The sequence below is a fragment of the Scyliorhinus canicula genome, chromosome 6 (genome assembly GCF_902713615.1).
Source record: "Scyliorhinus canicula chromosome 6, sScyCan1.1, whole genome shotgun sequence".
Lineage (NCBI taxonomy): Eukaryota > Metazoa > Chordata > Chondrichthyes > Carcharhiniformes > Scyliorhinidae > Scyliorhinus > Scyliorhinus canicula.
Window position 1 is genome coordinate 27946162 of NC_052151.1, and position 19098 is coordinate 27965259.

A 19098-nucleotide genomic window follows, 5' to 3' on the forward strand; every position below is an offset into this window, starting at 1 on the left:
TTTATTGCCAGGGAGATTTGAGTATTAAAGTAAGAACGTTTTTGCTACAGTTGAACAAGGATTTGGTGAGGCCACATCTGGAATAGTGTACAATTTTGGGTCACCTGAGGAAAGAATGTAATTGAATTAAGAGCAGTTCAGCGAAGAGTCACTCAACTTATTGTGGGATTATTTGTGAGGTGTTATTAAGGGGTATTTTTGAGGAAAGATGTAGAACACCTGTGAAATACTGGAGGATTGCATTTTCTCGGGCGCTGTCTTTCTTTAATCCCAAGGCATTGCCTGCCTGTTTTGATGGTTCAGGTGACATTTCTGTTTACATGATGGTAGCTGAAGAAGTATGCTGGCCTCCTAGCTATTGTTTTTCTTCAACCAAAACATCCTCAGCTGGGGATTTATTGGTCTGAACACTTCATTGCCAACCGACAATGTTTCAACACAATTTGATGTATGTGAATAGATTTCCTGAATTTTGAGACATAAAGAGCTGAAAATGGTGGCAGTTTTAACACTTCCTTTCACTTTTCCCCTCTAGAAAGTACTACAAACAAAGAAGGATTCCTTGATAAAGACCACCGTTGCCAGGTTACCTGTCCCTGCAGTAGTTCCACTGCTTCAAGAGGTAAGGTTTAAATGTTTGGAATAATGCGTCATTAGATGGCAACCACAATAATTTGCATTTATATTTAATATTGTAAAAAGGCCGCAGTGCACTTCACAGGAGTGTTTTTAGATACATTTGACTGAGTCATAGGACCGGTAACCAAAAGCTTGGCCAAATAAATAGGCTTCAAGTTTGACCGCTTTCTGCAGACAATGGGAATCAGAGGGGGGTGAAACTTTAGAATTCCTGCGCCGTTACTCTTTTCAGAAAAAAATTATTCGGACATAAACAAACAACAAAATAAAAAAAGCAGAAGTAAAATTCTACGTTTATATATAACCAACTCCCCATCCCCACTATACCCCCTCCTCCTATACTGCATTGCCCCCATTTTAACCCTCTTAACCCCCCTCCTCCCCCGGCTCCAAGTCCCTCCATCCAAGCAAAATCCGTCTCCGAGCTAGCGGAGGCAAAGGCCAGAACATCGCTTCTCTCACCTCTTGGACTCCCGGGTCTTCCGACACCCCGAATATCACTACCTCTAGACTCGGGGACACCTTTACCTCCAACAGCTCAGACATTACGTCCTTGAATCCCATCAGTTTTGGACATGCCCAAAACATGTGGACATGATTCGTGGGTCTCCTCGTACATCGCCCACACCTGTCCTCTACTCCTTCAAAAAACCTACCCATCCTCGCCACCATAATATACACCCTGTGAACTACTTTAAACTGAAGAAGACTGAGCCTCGCACACCCACTGGATGATTCACCCTCCGCAAAGCCATGTCCCAGCCTCCACCCCCCTACCCCAAGTCCTCCCATTTCTGCTTAATGCCCCCTATCGGAGCCCTCTCTCAATCCATCAGCTACTTGCAGACCTCAGCCATCTTCCCCTCCCCATGGCCTCCCTTGACAGCATCTTGCAGCTCCAAAGGCGGCAACCAAGCAAAGGACGGCACCTCTCTCCTCACAAAATCCTGGACTTGCAAGTACCTGAAATTCCCCTGGGCAGCCCATATTCTTCCTCTAATTTCGCAAAATTGCCCCCTACAATCCTCCCTTCCCAGTGCAGCTCCTCACCTGCCTCGCCCACCGAAGACTCTTTGTCCCGCCCGGAAGGGGTGCAATCGCACCACCATCACTTCTGGCAGCTCGCCTGCTGCAGCCTCATCAGCACCCCTTGTGCTCGGTCGACCTCCAGAGGCCGGTTGAAGGACCCCTCCTCCCACCATTTTGGTCACATAGGCGCTGGCATCCTCTCCTTCGATGCCTTCAGGCACCCCCACGATTCTCAATTTTTGCCTTCTAAGCAGTTTTTCAGATTCTCCGCCTTCACTTTCAGCTTTTTTTGGGTCTCCCGCATCACCCCCACCGCCTCCTCTGCTTTCTGGATCACCCAACCCTGGGATTGCAGCTGCTCCACTCGCTCAATACCCGCTCAGAGTAGCTCCACCATCTTGGCCAGGGCCTCCTTCCTCCGCTGACTGAAATTATCATTTAAAATGTCCATCAGTTGCTCCGTTGACCTGTGGGTGGCAGAATTGGCCCTTTACCCTCCATTATCTTAACCTATGGCACACCTGGAAGACACACCTGCTCCAACAGCTCCTTCTCGACCCGTTCCTAGTTCGTGGATCCATCCACTGGCCACACCAAAGGAGCTACACCGTCTCCTGGCACTCCTCTTTCTATCCAAAACTTTGTCCCCTCAGACTGCAAAATTCCACCTTGAGCGGGAGCTTCCAAATGTGCGACTGCTCACGTGGCCACCACCGGAAGTCTCCTGCATAGTTACTGTTGATGAAATGCAGATGGCTTCCATTTGATTGTATGCTGAAAGTTCCAGATCGTATTGACTTTGTTTTCTTTGAAGTATCAGCTGGATCAACATCTACCAGCTGAGCTGCATGGGCAGTTTCCCAGGTTATACCATTCAATGGTTCAATTTTGGCTCATGGTGGTTACGATTCGAGTCTTGTTTCATTGCAATCAATAGTTCCTGTACTAAATTTAATTAATTACCAGTTTGGTTTGTCTGCAATAAATAGTCTTTCCTGTGGTGCTGCTGCAATGCCATTGCCGTGGCGGTTGATTTTATTCTTGAATTTTACTGGAAAATTGTGCTCCAACAAATAACGGAGGAAGATTGTTCGTAGTTTTATTATTTATCGATTCTAGAATCCATTATTTTATTAACCTATTCCCCCCCCCTTCAATTCCATCATTCCCAAAAATCTGATTCATTTAAAATCTAATTCTACTTAGATTTTGTCTCTAGGCAATTAAAAGGAAAGCTGTCAGTGAGTGGCTTTTCAGTAGGGGGTCAACCTTGCATAAGATACATTTAACTAACCAGACTGAACTAATGAGTTGACCCAGCCTAGGAGTTTAAAAAGGATGTTCCTTTTATTTTTCCTTTCCCTCCATAGGAACATCGAACTTAGAGCAGGAGTAGGCCATCCGGCCCTTTGAGCCGACTCTGCCATTGAGTATTATTATGGCTAATCTGGTTATGGTCTCAGCACCACTTTTCCCGTCTGCCACCCATTACCCCCGACTTGCATATCTATTAAAAATATATCTAACTTGGCATTGAATACATATATTGTCTCTACTGCTGCCCGAGGAAGATAATTATATTTTGAATTTTTAATAACAAAATCGAATTTGAGGAAGTGCCCGAGTTTCACCCCCATGCCTGCACAGCACAGGCCTACAAATTGAATTTGAAAGTTGGCGAGCATAGATCTACATTTCAAAATGAGGCATCACACACCACATGGCCCAATTATGGTACCAATACCTCCCCCATTGAGTTATAATTCATTCATAAAAGTATTATTTCTCTTTTCTCTGCAGATCACAAAGCGATTGCAAGGTCATCCGTACAGGTGAGGTTTAAATTTAGCAGGGATTTATTTTCAAATGCTGTAGAGTGACTCCTGTAAATGACCCCAACCTCCACCCCGCCTTACCACACTAAGTTGCTAATCAAACACTGAAATCTGCTTTCCTGCTTTAAGCACAGCTTATGGGTCTGGTTGTCATAGACCAAAAAGCTCAGTTCTATTTTGTAGATCTGATTTGTTCCATTTGAATTTCTGACGTTGGAAAGGGCTGTTCATGGTGCTGGTGCCTCATTTGTTGTTTTCTGTATTGGAACACAGGAGCTGTTGGCATCAGCAGCGGAATACGCACTCTGATTAATGGCAAATCTGACCTAAACTTTATAGGTGGCTTCCGATGTTTTAATTACACACCTATACCGTGATGACATCCTTGGTCAATCAAGGCACCACCTAATATAGTACTAAATCATAGACTGCCGGAAAGTGTCTCTATTGCGGCGGTGTGTTAAGTTTAGCCAAGAGCTGTTGCAATTGCTGTTCAATAAGCTGTGCTCAACATGCGAGGCAAACTTCAGTCAGACTTCGAGTCTTTGGTGATGTAAATATTATTCATTCATGTGAACATTGCCGGCACAGTATTGCCCATCCCTAATTACCCTTAAGGTGGCAGTGAGCCACCTCCTGGAGTTGCTCTAGGGTCTAGGTGCACCCACAGTAATGTTAGGGAGAGGGTTTTGTTTTTGATCCAAAGACCGTGAAGGAATGGTGATATAGCTCAAGTTAAGATGGTGTGTGGCTTGCTGCCCTTATTCTTCCAGATGGTTGAGGTTTTGAGCTTGGAAGGTGCAATTGATGGTGTCTTCACGAGTTGCTGTAGTGCATCTTGTAGGCGGTCAAACTGCGAACATGGTGGGTCAATGGTGATGGATGGGGTACTAATCAAGCAAGTGCTTTTTCCTGGGTGGTAACAGCTTGTGTTGTTGGAACTGAACTCATCCAGGCAAGGTGGAGGTATTCCATCACTGCAGTAGATGGTGGACCAGCCTTGGGAGTCAGGAGGTGAGTTAATTGCTGCAGAATTCCCAACCTCTTAGACACTGCGCTATGTGGTTGGTCCATTTTCTGGTCAGTGGTAATACCCAGGATACTAGTGGGGGATTTGCCAATGGTAATGACCTTAAAATGTCACAGGTCAATGATTAGATTTTCTCTCATTGGGGACGGTCGTTGTATAGAACTTGTTGGCACAAATGTTACTTACCGAAGCATAGATGTTGTCTAGGTCTTGCCGTATATGGGCACAGGCTGTTTCATTATCTGAGTAGCTATGAATGAAACTGATTGAATGCTGGAATCATCAGCTGCCAATACTCACTGCAAGGTCCCACACTGACATAGAATGGCTGTGGGTAAAGTGTCAGAGGAGCTTCATGCTAGTCTAATCTGTGATGCTTCAAGTGGAGGAATAGAATTTAATTCTTTTAAAATCAGGTTATGGTGTTAAAATAACAGTGGCATGCTTTTCGCTGCTATATATCAGGCTGTCCTGAATATTTTCTATTTCCTAGATAGAGGGAGCTATTGCTTCTGCTCTAGTCTTTCCTGCATTTTAATTGTAGTGGAGGCCTCGAGATCTTGAGACCAGTGTGCCTTGAGGCAATTAAACTGATCTGGACAGACTGTTATAGTCACATATTGTAATAAGATTTGTACACTTTGGCACACACTTAATGACTTTGTTTTGTCTACATGTAGTGCTGCACTAATGGTGAAATGGCTAAAGGCAGTCTTAACCCTACATGCCTCCTATCTATCTACAGTAAGTATTATTGTTTGGTTTACTTAGCCGTGGCAGTATAATGAAAGGCATGTTAAATATTAGCTTTGATCTCCCTTAGATCTTCGAACTTTAAATTCAGGAACTCTTTATTTGGGTCATAGCTTTTTAATGGTCAGCTATGAAGGAACAAATAAGGTTGCATCTATTGACAGACCTGAAGCACATTACTATGGCTTTCTGGTTCCTTAATAAGATGCAAGATAAATTTCTTCGCGCTTTCTGCCTGCCCTTCTAGTGGCAGTTTGGATTGAATAGAGGAAAACATACATGAGCTTGTATCTTAACGGTGTTAATGAGTGCATAACCATATCCACAGAAAGTGTGTGTTCCATCATTTGAAACCTCTTGGCTGTCATAGGTATGTATGCCTTGGGAATAGATGTTCATTGAGGCTTTAGCTTTTTTGATTTTGGTGAAGACGTGATTGGAGCATTGATAAACTATCTCTTTAAAAAAAAACAGACTTTATGCAAGTTAACTATTTAGACTGTACTTTTCAGAGAATCGTGCCTGGGTGGCACTGTAGAAATTGTGGGATTGTTATCTGGTTCTTCGAGTTTGGTTCATTAATCCTCAGGTTTTACCATTCATATATTTAAAGGCTGTATGTATAATTAGAATTGCACAAATTAGTGTCGTTTTTATCTTTAGCTTCTATTCCAGACTTTGGCTGCTGTTTCGCTTGCACTAAAATGGTTGATTTTACTCTTTGCAGCTGCCTAATCTTATACCACAGCTTGGAGTCTTGTACCAGCTAATGGAGAGCAGGGTGAAAACTCTCCAGAAGCTCTCACGGCTGCATGGCAAGCTTTTCCTTCTAGTTGCACAGGTAAGGATGGATGCCTGGTGCTGGGGACAGTTATTGAGTACTAGTTATGTAGAGAAGTTGAGGGGTGGGGGAGAGAGAAACTGCAACAATGTTATGCATATTTTACAACTACCTGTGACTGGAAAGCCACCTAACATACATTTCTCTCACTGTTTTATTTGTTCCATCAAACAGCACTTTCTGGGGTAGGGGCTTGGGCGTCAGACCTTTCATTTAGTACCTCCACCGTTGTATTTGGGGATCTCGCAAATGACATTGGTGGAAACTACATTGCTATTCTATAATAAGAACAAAGAAAAGTACAGCACAGGAACAGGCCCTTCGGCCCTCCAAGCCTGTGCCAACCATGTTGCCTGTCTAAACTAAAATCTTCTACACTTCCTGGGTCCGTATCCCTCTCTTCCCATCCTATTCATGTATTCGTCAAGATGTCCCTTAAATGTCACTATCGTCCTTGCTTCCTCCGGCAGCGCGTTCCAGGCACCCACTACCCTCTGTGTAAAAAGATTTGCCTCGTACATCTCCTCTAAACCTTGCCCCTCGCACGTTAAACCTATACCCTTTAGTAATTGACCCCTCTACCCTGGGAAAAAGCCTCTGACTATCCATTCTGTCTATGCCCCTCATAATTTTGTAGACCTCTATCAGGTCGCCCCTCAACCTCCGTCGTTCCAGTGAGAACAAACTGAGTATTCAACCGCTCCTCATAGCTAATACCCTCCAACCAGGCAACATCCTGGTAAATCTCTTCTGCACCCTCTCTAAAGCCTCCACATCCTTCTGGTAGTGTGGCGACCAGAATTGAACACTACACTCCCAAGTGTGGCCTAACTAAGGTTCTATACAGCTGCAACATGACTTGCCAATTCTTGTACTTAATGCCCGGCCAATGGAGGCAAGCATGCCTTTTGCCTTCTTGACTACCTTCTCCACCTAGTGTTGCCCCTTTTGTGGACCTGTACACCTAGATCTCTCTGACTTTCAGTACTCTTGAGGGTTCTACCATTCACTGTATATTCTCTACCTGCATTAGACCTTCCAAAACGCATCACCTCACATTTGTCTGGATTAAACTCCGTCTGCCATCTCTCTGCCCAAGTCTCCAAACGATCTAAATCCTGCTGTATCCTCTGACAGTCCTCATCGCTATCCGCAATTCAACCAACCGTTGTGTCGTCTGCAAACTTACTAATCAGACCAGTTACATTTTCCTCCAGTTCATTTATATATACTACGAACAACAAAGGTCTCAGCACCGATCCCTGCGAAAACACCACTAGTCACAGCCCTCCAATTAGAAAAGCACCCTTCCATTGCTACTCTCTGCCTTCTATGACCTAGCCAGTTCTGTAACCATCTTGCCAGCTCACCCCTGATCCCGTGTGACTTCTGTGTGACTTGTCTGCCATGAGGGACCTTGTAAAAGGTCTTACTGAAGTCCATATAGACAACATCCCTATGTGCATCAATCATCTTTGTGACCTCTTCGAAAAACTCTATCAAGTTAGTGAGACACGACCTCCCCTTCACTAAACCATGCTGCCTCTCGCTAATACGTCCATTTGCTTCCAAATGGGAGTAGATCCTGTTTCAAAGAATTCTCCAGTAATTTCCCTACCACTGACATAAGGCTCACCGGCCTGTAGTTCCCTGGATTGTCCTTGATACCCTTCTTAAACAAAGAAACAACATTGGCTATTCTCCAGACCTCCGGGACATCACCTGAAGGCAGTGAGTATCCAAAGATTTTTGTCAAGGCCTCAGCAATTTCCTCTCTAGCCTCCTTCGGTATTCTGGGGTAAATCCCATCGGGCCCTGAAGACTTATCTACCGTAATATTTTTCAAGACGCCCAACACCTCGTCTTTTTGGATCTCAATTTTTTTTTTTTTTTAAATAAATTTAGAGTACCCAATTTTTTTTCCAATTAAGGGGCAATTTAGTGTGACCAATCCACCTAACCTGCACATCTTTGGGTTGTGGGGGTGAAACCCACGTAGACACGGGGAGAATGTGCAAACTCCACACGGACAGTGACCCAGGGCCGGGATTCGAACCCAGGTCCTCAGCGCTGTAGGCAGCAATGCTTACCATTGTGCCACATGCTGCCCCTTTTGGATCTCAATTTGACCCAGGCTGTCTACACACCCTTCTCCAGATTCAACATCCACCAATTCCTTCTCTTTGGTGAATACTGATGCAAAGTATTCATTTAGTACCTCGCCCATTTCCTCTGGCTCCACACATACATTCCCTTGCCTATCCTTTAGTGGGCCATCCCTTTCCCTGGCTACCCTCTTGCTTTTTATGTACGTGTAAAAAGCCGTGGGATTTTCCTTAACCCTATTTGCCAATGATTTTTCGTGAGCCCTTCTAGCCCTCCTGACTCCTTGCTTAAGTTCCTTGCTACGTTCTTTATATTCCACACAGGCTTCGTCTGTTCCCAGACTTCTAGCCCTGACAAATGCCTCCTTTTTCTTTTTTGACGAGGCCTACAATATCTCTCGTTATCCGAGGTTCCAGAAATTTGCCGTATTTATCCTCCTCCCGCACAGGAACATGCCGGTCCTGAATTCCTTTCAACTGACATTTGAAAGTCTCCCACATGTCAGATGTTGATTTACATCTGCCCCAATCTAGGTTCTTCAGTTCCCGCCTAATATTGTTATAATTAGCCTTCCCCCAATTTAGCACATTCAGCCTAGGACCACTCTTATCCTTGTCCACCAGCACTTTAAAACTTACTGAATTCGGTCACTGTTCCCAAAATGCTTCCCTACTGACACTTCTACCACATGGCCGGGCTCATTCCCCAATACCAGGTCCAGTATAGCCCCTTATCTAGTTGGTCTATCTATGTATTGTTTTAAGAAGCCCTCCTGGATGCTCCTTACAAACTCTGCCCCGTCCAAGCCCCCAGCACTAAGTGAGTCCCAGTCAATATTGGGGAAGTTGAAGTCTCCCATCACAACCCTGTTGTTTTTACTCGTTTCCAAAATCTGTCTACCTATCTGCTCCTTTATCTCCTGCTGGCTGTTGGGAGGCCTCTAGTAAACCCCCAACATTGTGACTGCACCCTTCTTATAATCTTTATTAGTGTCACAAGTAGGCTTACATTAACACTGCAATAAAGTTACTGGGGAAATTCCCTAGTCGCCACATTCCGACGCCTGTTCGGGTACACTGAAGGACAATTCAGAATTTTTAATTTACCGAACAGCACGTCTTTCAGGAATTCTTGGGGGGGGGGGGGGGGGGGGGGGGAACCCAGAGGAAACCCACGCAGAAACAAGGAGATGTGCAGACTCCAAGCGGGAATCAAACCCTGGTCCCTGGCGCTGCGAAGCAAAAATGCTAACCACTGTGCTAGCGTGTCGTCCGTTGATGCAACATATTGCCCCATCAGGAAACAAGATATATTCAAAACCACTCATGAATGTTAGAAACTTGAATTTTTCTTCTCCATTATTGCTCCATCAGGATGCCCTTAATTGCACCTAGATCTGCAATGTGTTCTTTGTTCACATCTTTTGATGTAGACACAGCATTTCCTAGCAATTGCTAAAGTTTGCTTGCGTTATGAACGTACTTGTGAAACTTAGTAGCGGTGTTTGATATCCCTCAGGTTGCCGCATCTGAAAAAGCACAAGATGTAAGCAGTGTGGACCAAACAGCGAAATTGGTTTATGAGGAAGGTAAGAACTCATCACAAACTTGTTACTATGTATCTGTGCAAGTGTTCTCCATGGTAACATATATCTTGTAGATAAACATAAAAAGTGACCAGCAGTGTCTCAACAACAGATTGAATTTATCTACCTGTTTTAATGTATAAGAATGATATTAACAAGGGGGTGAAAGGTGATGAGGGGAGGTGGACAGGAATGTGGGGTTGAGGTTACAGTTGGGTCAGCCATGATCTTATTGAATGACAGGGCAGGCTTTAGGGACTGAGTGGCTTACTCCTAATTCATACATTCCTGGGGCACTTTGGTAATCTTATCTAAAATTGAATACCAAGTCAAAAGGGAACTGCAGGACAATGGCCAAAAGTTTGAGCTTTTCTTGGGAGGCCTTAAAAGGAATGAAGGGATGCAAAGAGGCAACCAGGTGTAGGGAGGGAGTCCAAGTGAAGTCCTCCTTGGGACTACGTGAATAGGGATTCAAGGGTAGATCTTTGGTTCACTAGTGGGGAGTGGGAAGAGAACACATTGTAAACAATGAGCAAGAAGGTTTTGTCATATGGTTAAATAATTTGAGTGCACTTGCAAGTGATTAATAGAATTCTGTGATGCCAACTAGGGTTAATGGTAGGTTGAAACTATTTATTGGAATGTGTAGAAAAGAGTGAGAAAAGACATGTTATGCATCTATTGACAGACCTGAAGTTCAACACTAACTTTTTGGGTTTATTCACTGAGATGCAAAATTAAATTTCTTTACGCTTTCTGCCTGCTCCTTCAGTGGCAGCTCAGATTGAAATAGAGGATACATGTAACAGACAACACTGTATATACTATTGAATCTGCTCCAACCACTCTTTCATTTCCAGTGCATTCCCAAGCAATTGGCTGGATTGCCCTTCTGTTTTTTTTTGTCATTATACTACATAAGATATAGTCGTAAATCAGGAAATGGAAAGGAGGGAGGAACACAGGAAAATTACAATCATCAGGCAAATGGTATTGAGAAAATTGTTGGGTCTGAGGGCTGACAAATCCCCTGGGCCAGATGGGCTTCACCCCAAGGTCTTGAAAAAAGGTGGCTAATAAAGATAGTTGGTGCATTGATTTGAATTTCTCGAAATTCCCTAGATTTGGGGAACGTTCGATTTAGATTGGAAGATACCAAATGTAACTCCTTTATTCAATAAAAAGGATGGAGACAGAAAGCTGAAAACTACAGGCCAGTTCGCCTAATATCTGCCACAGGGTAAATGTTAGAAGATGTTATAGTAGGGCACTTGGAAAAATTCAGAGCAATCAGGCAGAGTCAACATGGTTTTGTGAAAGGGAAATGATATTTAATCAGTTTATTGTTTAATCAGTTTATTGAGTTCTTTGAAGGAGTCACATGTGCTGTGGATAAAAGCAATGAGTGGATCCTTAGATTTCCAGAAGGCACTTGATAAGGTTATTGCATAAAATAAAAGCTCATGGTGTAGGGGATAACATCTTGGCACAGACTGAAGATTCGCTAGTAACGGGAAGCAAAATTGGCATGACTGGGTCTTTTTCTAGTTGGCAGAATGTGCTGAGTGGTGTGCCGGGGGATCAGTGCTGGGGCCTTAGCTTTTAAAATGGATATAAATGACTTGAATGAAGGGACTGAGGGTACGGTTGCTAAATTTGCTAAACAATGATAGGTAGGAAAGTAAATTGTGAGAGGACGTAAGGAATGGGCAAGAGTCTGGCAAATGGAGTACAATGTGAACAAATGTGAAGTGGTTAATTTTGGCAGAAAGATTTAAAAAAAAACTTATTGTCTAAATGGTGAGAGATTTCAGAGCTGACATGCAGAGAGGGATCTGGGTGTCCTGGTGCATGGGTCACAAAAGGCTAGTATACAAGTACAGCAAGTAATTCTGAGGAAAATTGATTACTCAAGTAGGGAGGTTATGCTTCAGTTGTATAGGGCATTGGTAAGACCACATCTGGAGTATTGTGTGCAGTTATGGTCTCATTCAAGGAAAGATGTGAATGTATTAGAAACAGTTCTGAAAATGTTCACTAGACTAATAGCAGGACTGGGTGGGATATCCTGTGAGGAAAGGTTGGAGAGGTTAGGTTTGTGTCCACTCGAGTTTAGAAGAGTAAGAGGTGACTTGGTTTAAACCTTTAATGTCCTGAGGGGTACTGACATGGTGGTTGTGGAGAGGATGCTTCATCTTGTCGTAGAATCTAGAACTAGGGGTCACTTTTTCAAAATGAGAGGTTCCCTATTTACGACAGTGATGAGCAGTGATTTCTCTGAGGGTCATGAGTCTCTGGAACTCTCTTCCTTAAAAGGCAGTAGAAGCTGAGTCTTTGAACTAGATAGGTTTTTGATTAATAAGGGGGTGAAAGGTTATCATTAGAGGTAGGCAGGAATGTGGTGTTGAAGTTGTCATCAGATGAGCCATGACCTTATTGAATGGCAGAGCAGGCTCAAGGGCCTGCTCCTAATTCATATGTGAGAAGGTACTGTAAAGTGCAGGTTGTACTGCAGTTTGATAACTCAAATTATTTTATCTCTGTCCCTTCTAGAATCATCATCAGAAGAAAACTCCGAAGATGACCTGATGGCAGATCAGGAATCTGATGTAAGTGTAGCAAACTGGTCCTGTGAAACCTCACAGCCCTCCAGAAGTGTCCTTTTAATGTTGTAGATCAATTTGACTTAAAAAGAAATGAGCATTTGTCTTCTGTTCAATCAGATTCCTCTTCCTTTATTGCTACTTTGTGTCTTTCATCTTTGCTTCAATATCCGGCCTGACAAATTTGAGGGGCAACTTGGACTGTGGTTTGATTTGTCCCTCATTCTTAATTTCACTGAAATTTCTACACTGTTTTCGTCTGCCTGTGCAATGAGAGGGAGAGAAATGTACAGCCTTATTCGAATTATGTGCAACAGCGCTAGACTATATTACAACAATATTTCATGGTACTTGTATGCAGTACAAACCTGTTGTATTCAGTTTCATATTTCAGTAATTACCATTAGATGGTTTTTGCCTACAATTGAAATGAAAATGAAAATCGCTTATTGTCACGAGTAGGCTTCAATGAAGTTACTGTGAAAAGTCCCTAGTCACCACATTCCGGCGCCTGTCCGGGGAGGCTGGTACGGGAATCGAACCGTGCTGCTGGCCTGCTTGGTCTGCTTTAAAAGCTGGTGATTTAGCCGAGTGAGCTAAACCAGCCCCTAGCTAAACCAGCCCCTTGCCAAATTGCCAAATACAATTGCCAAACTAGTACAAAATTGCTCTGAAGATGAATTGGAGTGCAAGTTTACTTTATTCCCACCTTGAAATGAGTTTGTGTCCTTGCCAAGATGAAGGAACTGAAGTATTGACAGTGAAATCGTTCCCATCTTTTACATCCACTGTCTGTATTAAGTACTCCCAAGTCAAGTATAATAGTTAAATTCCCTCAGCTCCCCTCCACTAAAGGAGGAAGAGTTCCTCTTTATTTGTTTCCCCGTAGCAAAGTTATAAACTTGAATATAATTAACTTGTTTATGATTTTGTTACTAATGAGAAAATAAATCAGCCATTGTACTCTTCATTTCCACCCTCAGAAAGCTCTGCTGTGTAATCGTACATTCTTTCAATTTTTAGGCTTGTTCTTTAGCTTTGCGGGAGAATGCCAACTTGGCTTAGTTGGGGCAACTACTTGCGCTTGGGGGGAACTTGACTGAGGCTGCCCAGCTTGTTTCATGCAGGAGCATTATAGACAAGTTAGCCCAAGTTCAATCTTGCATTTTAGGATGAAGAGACTGTTCTCCCTCACGCACTTAGGTCTCCTCAAATGTAAACCAGTTCTCATCCCACAAAACTGACATGCAACACCATCATTTTCTGTTATTGTAGTTTGTTTTATTCTGGACGGTGAAGGAACTATATTAACCAAATCATCAAGCTTTGCCTTGACCTCTATCTGGATTGTTTTTTCTGCCTTTAAAAAAAAAATATTGGAATTTGTTTACAGAAAATATAAAATGTAACGTAACTGTAACACCCCCCAGACCGTATCAACGCATGTACCACATCCCCCCCCCCCCCGGGTTGCTGCTGCTACTGTCCCCGTACCCTATCGTTGAGCCAGAAAGCCGAGGAAAGGTTGCCACCGCCTAAAGAACCCTTGTATCGATCCTCTCGGGACGAATTTGACCTTCTCTAGCTTAATAAAACCCGCCATGTCATTGATCCAGGTCTCCACGCTTGGGGGCCTCGCAGCCTTCCATTATAGCAAGATCCTTCGCCGGGCTACTAGGGACGCAAAGGCCAGCACAGCGGCCTCTTTCGCCTCCTGTACTCCTGGCTCCACCCCAACCCCAAAAATCGCGAGTCCCCATCCTGGCTTGACCCTGGATCCCACCACCCTCGGCACCGTCCTCGCCACTCCCTTCCAGAACTCCTCCAGTGCCGGGCATGCCCAGAACATATGGGCATGGTTCGCTGGACTCCCTGACACGCCTGTCTTCACCCCCAAAGAACCTACTCTCCTAGACCCGGACATGTGGGCCCGGTGCAGCACCTTGAATTGGATGAGGCTAAGCCGCGCGCACGGGGAGGAAGAAATAATGCCTCTCCAGGGCATCAGCCCATGTTCCGTCTTCGATCTGTTCCCCCAGTTCCCCCTCCCACTTAGCTTTCAGCTCCTCTACTGACGCCTCCTCCACCTCCTACATAACCTTGTAGATATCAGATATCTTCCCCTCTCCGACCCCTCGCGCGAAGCAAAGGGAATCCCTCCACCTGCCGTCTAGCAAACGCCTTTATCTGCAGATACCGGAACATGTTTCCCGGGAGAGCCCAATTTCTCCTCCAACTCCCCCAGGCTCGCAAACCTCCCATCAATAAACAGGTCCCTCAGCTGTCTGATGCCCGCTGTGTGCCAACCCTGAAATCCCCCATCAATGTTCCCCGGGACGAACCTATGGTTCCCCCTTAACGGAGCCTCCATCGAGCCCCCCACTTCTCCCCTATGTCGCCTCCACTGCCCCCAAATCTTGAGGGTAGCCGCCACCAACGGACTCGTGGTATACCTCGTGGGAGGGAGCGGCCACGGTGCCGTTACCAAGGCCCCCAGGCTTGTATCTCCACAGGACGCCCTCTCCATCCGTTTCCATGCTGCCCCCTCCCCCTCCATCACCCACTTGCGCACCATCGACACATTGGCCGCCCAATAATACCCCGAGAGATTGGGTAACGCCAGCCCCCCACCATCTCTACCCCACTCCAAGAAGACCCTCTTCACCCTCGGGGTCCCATGCGCCCAAACAAAGCTCATGATGCTGCTAGTCACCCTTCTAAAAAAGGCCCTAGGGATAAAGATGGGCAAACACTGAAAAAGGAACATGAACCTCGGGAGAACCGTCATTTTGACGGACTGCACTCTACCCGCCAGCGATAGCGGCACCATGTCCCACCTTTTAAATTCCTCCTCCATCTGCTCCACCAGCCTGGTAAAATTAAGCTTATGGAGAGTCCCCCAACTCCTGGCCACCTGCACCCCCAGGTATCTGAAACTCTTCACTGCCCTCTTAAACGGAAGCCTCCCAATTCCCTCCTCCTGATCACCCGGGTGTACTACAAATACCTCGCTCTTGCCTAAATTTAACTTATAGCCCGAGAAGCCCCCAAATTCCGCTAACAGCTCCATCACCCCCGGCATTCCCCCTTCTGGATCCGCCACATACAGCAGCAGCATACACATCCGCATACAGTGATACCCGATATTCCTCCCCACCCCGCACCAGACCCCTCCATCTCCCTGACTCCCTCAACGCCATAGCCAAAGGTTCAATCGCCAATGCAAAGAGCAAGGGGGACAGGGGCACCCCTGCCTGGTCCCACGGTAGAGCCTAAAGTACTCCGATCTCCTTCCATTGGTAACTACACTCGCCATCGGACACGCGTAGAGCAGCCTCACCCATTTGATGAATCCCTCCCCGAATCCGAACCGCTCCAGCACCTCCCACAGGTACCCCCACTCAACTCTATCAAACGCTTTCTCTGCATCCAGCGCCACCACTATCTCCGCCTCCCCCTCCACTGCCGGCATCATAATAACATTTAGCAGTCTCCGCACATTCGTGTTGAACTGCCGTCCCTTGACAAATCCTGTCTGATCCTCGTGTATCACTCCTGGCACACAGTCCTCTATCCTGGTGGCCAGGATCTTCGCCAGCAACTTGGCATCAACATTGAGGAGCGAGATAGGCCTGTATGATCCACACTGCAAGGGGTCCTTATCCCGCTTCAGGATCAGAGAGATCCTGGGAAACATAACCTTTTCATGAAGCTCTCCATCCCCCCCTCTCCCCATCGGAGGTTCCGACTGGTACAGTTCCTCGTAAAAGTCCCTAAAGGCCCCATTTACTTCTGTCCCCTTCCGCACTACATTCCCACCCCTATCTGTCACTCCACCAATTTCCCTGGCCGCATCTCGCCTACGGAGCTGATGCGCCAACATCCTGCTCGCCTTCTCCCCATGCTAGTATACCGCGCCCTGCGCCCTCCTCCACTGTGTCTCCGCCTTTCTGGTGGTCAACAAGTCAAATTTGGCCTGCAAACTACGCCGTTCCCCCAGCAACCCCTCCTCCGGTGCCTCCGCGTATCTCCTGTCCACATCCAGGAGCTCCCCCACCAGTCTCTTCCTCTCCCTCCTTTCCCTATGGGCCCGGATGGAGATCAGCTCCCCGCGGATCACTGCTTTCAGAGCCTCCCAGACCATCCCCACCCGGACCTCCCCCGTGTCGTTGGTATCAAGATTCCTCTCAATACTTCCCCGGGCCCTCCTACACACCTCATCAGCCAGCATCCCCACATCCAGGCGCCAGAGCGGGTGCTGGTCCCGCGCCTCCCCCACCTCCAGATCAACCCAGTGCGGAGCATGGTCTAAAATCGCTATGGCCGAATACTCGGCATCCTGCACCTTCGGGATCAATCCCCTGCTCAGGACGAAAAAATCTATTCGGGAATAAACCCTATGAACATGAGAGAAAAAGGAATACTCCTGCACTCTCGGTCTCCCACCCCTCCCATCTGGTCCATAAACCCCCTCAGCACTTTGGCCGCCGCCGGTCTCCTACCCGTCCTTGAACTGGACCGGTCCAGTGAGGGATCCAGCACTGTGTTAAAGTCTCCCCCCATGATCCATGATTTGCCTTAGGCCTCCTGGCCAGCACTCTGTGAGCTCCCTCAAGCTCTAGGGGCAAATGGAAGGACCCCGCTCCCATCAACAAGCTCAACATCGTGGTCACATACGACGGGAGATCCGACCCCTCCAGCCCCTCCGCCAGGCCCAGGATCCTCAAATTCTTTACCCTCGTGCGAAAGTCCAGCTCCTCCAAGCGGTCTTGCCACTTTTTGTGAAGTGCCTCGTGCAACTCCACTTTCCCCACGAGGACCACGGCCGCCTCCTCCCGCTCAGCGGCCTGCTGCTGCAACTCCCGAATGGGCGCCGCCTGGGTCCCAAGCAGCTTGTTGGTAGTCGCATTCAGGGAGTCCAGCAACTCAGCCTTCAGCTCTGCAAAACAGCGCAGAAGAGAGGCTTGCTGCTCCTGCGCCCACTTCCACCCGTCCTCGGGTGTTCCGCTGGCTGCCATTTTGTCCTTCTTCCCTCGCTTTTTTTTAGGGAGCTGCTGTAGCTTTTTCCTTTGCCCCACTCCGGGTGAGCACCATAAGTTATGGGGAATGCTCCTCTAGACACCTTTGCCCACCGGGATTTGTCGAGCCAGCGCCGTTTGGGGCCCTCAAATCGGCCCAAAAGTCCTTAAGTAGCGGGAGCTGCCGAACGTGCGGCTTAGCTCCGCATAGCCACAACCGGAAGTCCCTCGTTTTTTCTGCCTTATCATGCCCTTATTCAAAGCTCTCAACGAGCAATAATCAGATCAGACTTGGAGATTATTGTTTATCTTCAGTGCCAAGCATATGTTTATTTTTGAAAGTACAAAGATTGGGTGAATATAAGCAAGAGGAAAAGGGACCTTGAAGTCTAAGGGAGTGTCAATCTGGCTAAATGGTTAAGTGGGAAACCGTTTGAATTTTATTTTAAATAAACATGCTAATTCGTTAAGATGAGTGTTATCTTTGCGCTTTTTTTTTGGAAGGTGAGGGAGATGAACAATAAATGTGAGTTTGCATCTATTGACAAACCTGAAGCAGATCATTGTGGCTTTCTAGGTTCTTTTCCAGGTGCAAGATTAAATTCCTCGCGCTTTCTGTTTGTTGAATTAGTAGCAATTCAGATTGAATAGAGGAATACATAACTGAGTTGAATAACGCAGTAAACAAGTGCATGTAACAGTCTGATGGTTTACTGCCACTTATTAGGTGCAGTGTAACTTTCTTTAGGTTCTCCTGTCCATGTCTCAAAATCAGTAGTTGGGAGAAAACCAGTAGACTACCTGGTGTATAATGGCTAGAAGTAAATAAATGGGTATTCTATGCATGGTTGGTTAAGCAGATTTCCCCACTCCCATCGCCTTCACTGAACTCTAAAGTGAATTTTTTGAGGCTCTTCGCAGGATACCCACCCAGGGCTAATAGTTTATTTTCCTTAAGCAATTTTATCAAGCACACCGGGAGAAGACTTTGGATCAAGAATCATACACTCGGGTCTTGAGGTATCTCTGTCGCAGTGCCTGAGATTTGCACTTCGTGGTGATACACTTACACGGCTCATAGAAAGCCAAGAGTGATTTTAACATTTTCAGCCTGCAATTTTTTGTGCACTGAACTTAGAATTTGCAGTACAAGTGGAGGCCATTCGGCCCATCAAGTGCACTGAGCCTTGGAAAGAGTATCCCAATTAGGCCCATGCCTCCATCCTATTCCCGTAACCCCACCTAACCGTTTGGACATTACGGGGCAATTTAGCATGGCCATTCCATGTAACCTGCACATCTCTGGACTGTGGGAGGAAACCGGAGCACCCGGAGGAAACCCACACAGACACGGGGAGAAAGTACAGACTCCACGCAGTCAGCCGTGGCCGGAATGGAACCCGGGTCCCTGGGGGCTAGCCACCATGCCGCCCAAACATCCTGAAGTTCAATGCAGCCCAATGACTCAAGCTGCTTACCTCAAGTCTGGGTTTGAGCTGAAGCTCAGAGCAAGATGCACCGAGGCATCAAACAGACTTGCACCAATCATGGATGAACATTTTTAATGCCTTTTTTTAAATCTTAAAATAAAACACCCTTTTTTCAACATTTGGGATATTCAGAAATATTGAACCGTTAAGCCTGGATTTCAATTTCCAA

At 46.1% G+C, this 19098-nt stretch overlaps 1 protein-coding gene and 3 non-coding genes across 4 annotated transcripts in view; all 4 read left to right on the forward strand.

Annotated features, from left to right (window-relative positions):
• wdr43 (WD repeat domain 43) overlaps positions 1-19098 on the forward strand; it is a 63982-nt gene that overhangs the window by 44007 nt on the left and 877 nt on the right. The window contains exons 12-17 of the mRNA XM_038799083.1: positions 536-622; positions 3469-3500; positions 5214-5277; positions 6014-6127; positions 9752-9821; positions 12372-12427. Of these exons, the coding sequence (XP_038655011.1) occupies positions 536-622; positions 3469-3500; positions 5214-5277; positions 6014-6127; positions 9752-9821; positions 12372-12427 (423 nt within the window). The remainder of the gene's footprint in view (positions 1-535; positions 623-3468; positions 3501-5213; positions 5278-6013; positions 6128-9751; positions 9822-12371; positions 12428-19098) is intronic.
• On the forward strand, positions 5435-5565 carry LOC119968080. Its single transcript, XR_005461111.1, has one exon. It is a non-coding gene; the product is annotated as a small nucleolar RNA SNORA31 (small nucleolar RNA).
• LOC119968078 lies at positions 10491-10622 on the forward strand. The gene has a single exon (XR_005461109.1). It is a non-coding gene; the product is annotated as a small nucleolar RNA SNORA31 (small nucleolar RNA).
• LOC119968079 lies at positions 17972-18102 on the forward strand. The gene has a single exon (XR_005461110.1). It is a non-coding gene; the product is annotated as a small nucleolar RNA SNORA31 (small nucleolar RNA).